The 2,729-nt window shown below is 31.0% G+C and overlaps 1 protein-coding gene across 1 annotated transcript; it reads left to right on the top strand.

Annotated features, from left to right (window-relative positions):
- The first annotated feature begins 278 nt into the window (after positions 1–278).
- Positions 279–1,504, top strand: LOC134267827 (putative ankyrin repeat protein RF_0381). Its single transcript, XM_062750043.1, has 2 exons — positions 279–565; positions 671–1,504. Exons 1-2 carry the CDS (start codon positions 286–288, stop codon positions 1,012–1,014), a joined length of 624 nt encoding a protein of 207 aa, XP_062606027.1. The 5' UTR covers positions 279–285; the 3' UTR covers positions 1,015–1,504.
- Positions 1,505–2,729: the final 1,225 nt, after the last annotated feature.

Genomic DNA, 2,729 nt, shown 5'->3' with positions numbered 1-2,729 from the left:
ATTTATTACATGTTGTTTAATTCATTATCATCAATAAATTTTATGATTGACATGTGAAGGAATCTGTTTTACATTAATTAAGAAACTGTGGTCGACTTAATCATCAAATGTGTAGCAAATAAAAATAGCGAATCTCAAGGTAGCAATGTTAAATGAACCAATCAAATGTCTTAGAAACGGTTGTGATATGCAAATTCTTGTATGTGACAAGTATAAAAGGAACATAGATCTCTCTATATTAGCAGTATATTTTGGAACATTTTACTTGCCAGGAACTGACTAAAAATGAAAGTTGCGTATTCAGCCTCTCATCTGAATGAGTGTATAGGTAATAGTGATATCGCTTCACTACAGAACTTCCTAAAATCAGGCGCCGATGTTAACATTCTGGATGAAAACGGAGAACCTCTGTTATTTACCCCCATCGTTAATGGTGATATGGATACTCTTAAGGTTCTCCTGGCCTACGCTGACGTCAACATGACAAATGAAGATTGCAGAACGGCTCTGATGATTGCAGTTGAAATGAATGATCTTGACATCATTAAAAAGTTAATCAAATCAGGTAAGATGAATTGAATATTAAAAAATAAGCGATGCACTAATTTTAAATTAGTTCATTACTGATATTGAAAAAAATGTATTTAAATTCCCTTCCTTTTGTTCACAGGTGCACGAGTAGATTGTAAAGACAATTCTGGAAAAACCGCTATGTTATTAGCTCTGGAAGCTGGGCAGTTTAAAATTGCAGAATACTTGATAAAATACGGAAGTGACGTCAATGCAGTGGATAACCTTGGCCAATCTGCGCTTCACCTCACTGCAACAAGAGAGAATAATGAATGTACCAGAATCGTTAAAATACTGTTTAACTGTGGATACGTTATGAAGGAAGCTGACAGTTGGCTGTGTTATGACGACTTCTCATTTAATCAAAAAACGGAATCAAAATATTCTAAGCTGGTCCATAAATTGAAGGCATCCATAAAGGTTATTAAGGGAGAGGCATCATGAGTCTGAAGGAGTCTTTTCACCATTCTGTACCTTTGCAGATGAGATTCAACTCTATGCTTGACGAAGAAAATTCAGGTCAAGGAAAATGGGCAGATTCCTTTGTACATGTACATCATTATCGTTGAACATAGAAAACAAAAATGAATGAACAATTCCAATTTGACACAGAGGTTGAAAAAAGTCGCATTCTGTCGTCAATCTACAGATACTTTCGTGACGATTTTGCAAAGTGATATTTCTAATACTCGCTTTCAAAACAACGGCTAATGATAGTGTCTGACAATGTTGCCTAAGTAGTGCATTTGAAACATAACTGTTTTTCTACTATCTAGCAATATAACATTTGTAAGACATTGAATTTTCATTATTGTTCGATGTGCCAGTCTGAGATATGTTCAAAGCATGACCATTTTGACGAAGGTCAAAATGTTGTATCAGCGTGTAAATTGTGAAACAAAATATCATTGAAAATAAATTTACAATACACTTGTATATGTATTTAATCTTCTTCTTAATGAAGTATATGCTTGTTTAAGCCCCCATCCCGAATCATCCACACTAATCCCGGAAAAAAAATTCTGATCTTGTGTTCTGCCATCAGCTCTATCAGGCAATGGAAAAATATATTAAGTATTATAGTTTACCTCAATGCTGAAATGAAGTTTAAATTTGATATTTTTTTTCAATTTTGCCCACTTATTCTTTTTAATAACCCCGATCTTATATTCAAAACATATAAAAATGTATTCTTTAGTCAATGTTAATTAACACATATTGTAGATGTCAGATGTCAGTTTTGTCCATATAATAATGATTATTTATTCATCTAAAAAGGAAGAGTTGCAAGTAGACTTAGAATATTTCCTTCAATATCAGTTGGGGCGATCAATGGCAGCATGGGACAATAAGAGAAGAAACAAGTAAGAAGAGTGATGTGGTATACATAATCTATTTTGGTATTCTGATATTAAAATAGACTCAGAAACTTGATTAATGTTTTTTATTGTGTAAAAATCTGACAAATGCTTTTAAGGAATTTCCAATATTTAACATTCTAATTCACTTGACAAGAAATTGAACGATTTCAAATAGATATAGCATCTTTGACTGTTTTGATTAACAACGTCATATATGAAAACTTTTCACTTAAAATATATTCAAGTTCGCTGGAAAAAATCCTTTCGAAGTGTTTTCAATGTTTCCTAAATTTGTGATTTTCAACCTATATTAGCGAATATTTTAGCATGAAATATATTAAGATACCGAAAAGTCTAATAGCTCAAAGTCAATTAAACAATAAAAAAATTCAAGTAATAAAAAATAAAAAGTTTAATTTTATATAGGGAATTATTTACAAGTTTTTTTTCTACGAATCTAAAATATATAAAACGCTCTCATTGATTACACTGTCTGGTCCTGGTGTTGAAAATATTAATATGCCATCTGAGGAAAAAAATATTATATGAAACGTAAAAACGATCAAAACCAATATCATGGGCAATGTGAGCATCATCTCGTATTTTTAACGATCAATTCTTGACCAAAGAAAACCAGAAAACCAGTGCTATATTTTTTCAGATTTATTTAATGAATAAATTTTTGTTTGTTTCATAAACATTTGTAAGTGCAGTTTGTTGTAAAAAAATTGATTTCTTATTAGATAATTAATTTTACTTGTCTGCATAAAAAATTTTTTTTTTAAACGCATTGTTAAA

The sequence above is a fragment of the Saccostrea cucullata genome, unplaced genomic scaffold, assembly GCF_032062105.1.
Source record: "Saccostrea cucullata isolate Sc308-1 unplaced genomic scaffold, CSIRO_AGI_Scuc_v1 ctg9414, whole genome shotgun sequence".
Taxonomy (NCBI): Eukaryota; Metazoa; Mollusca; class Bivalvia; order Ostreida; family Ostreidae; genus Saccostrea; species Saccostrea cuccullata.
This window is presented reverse-complemented; position numbering and strand designations above follow the sequence as displayed.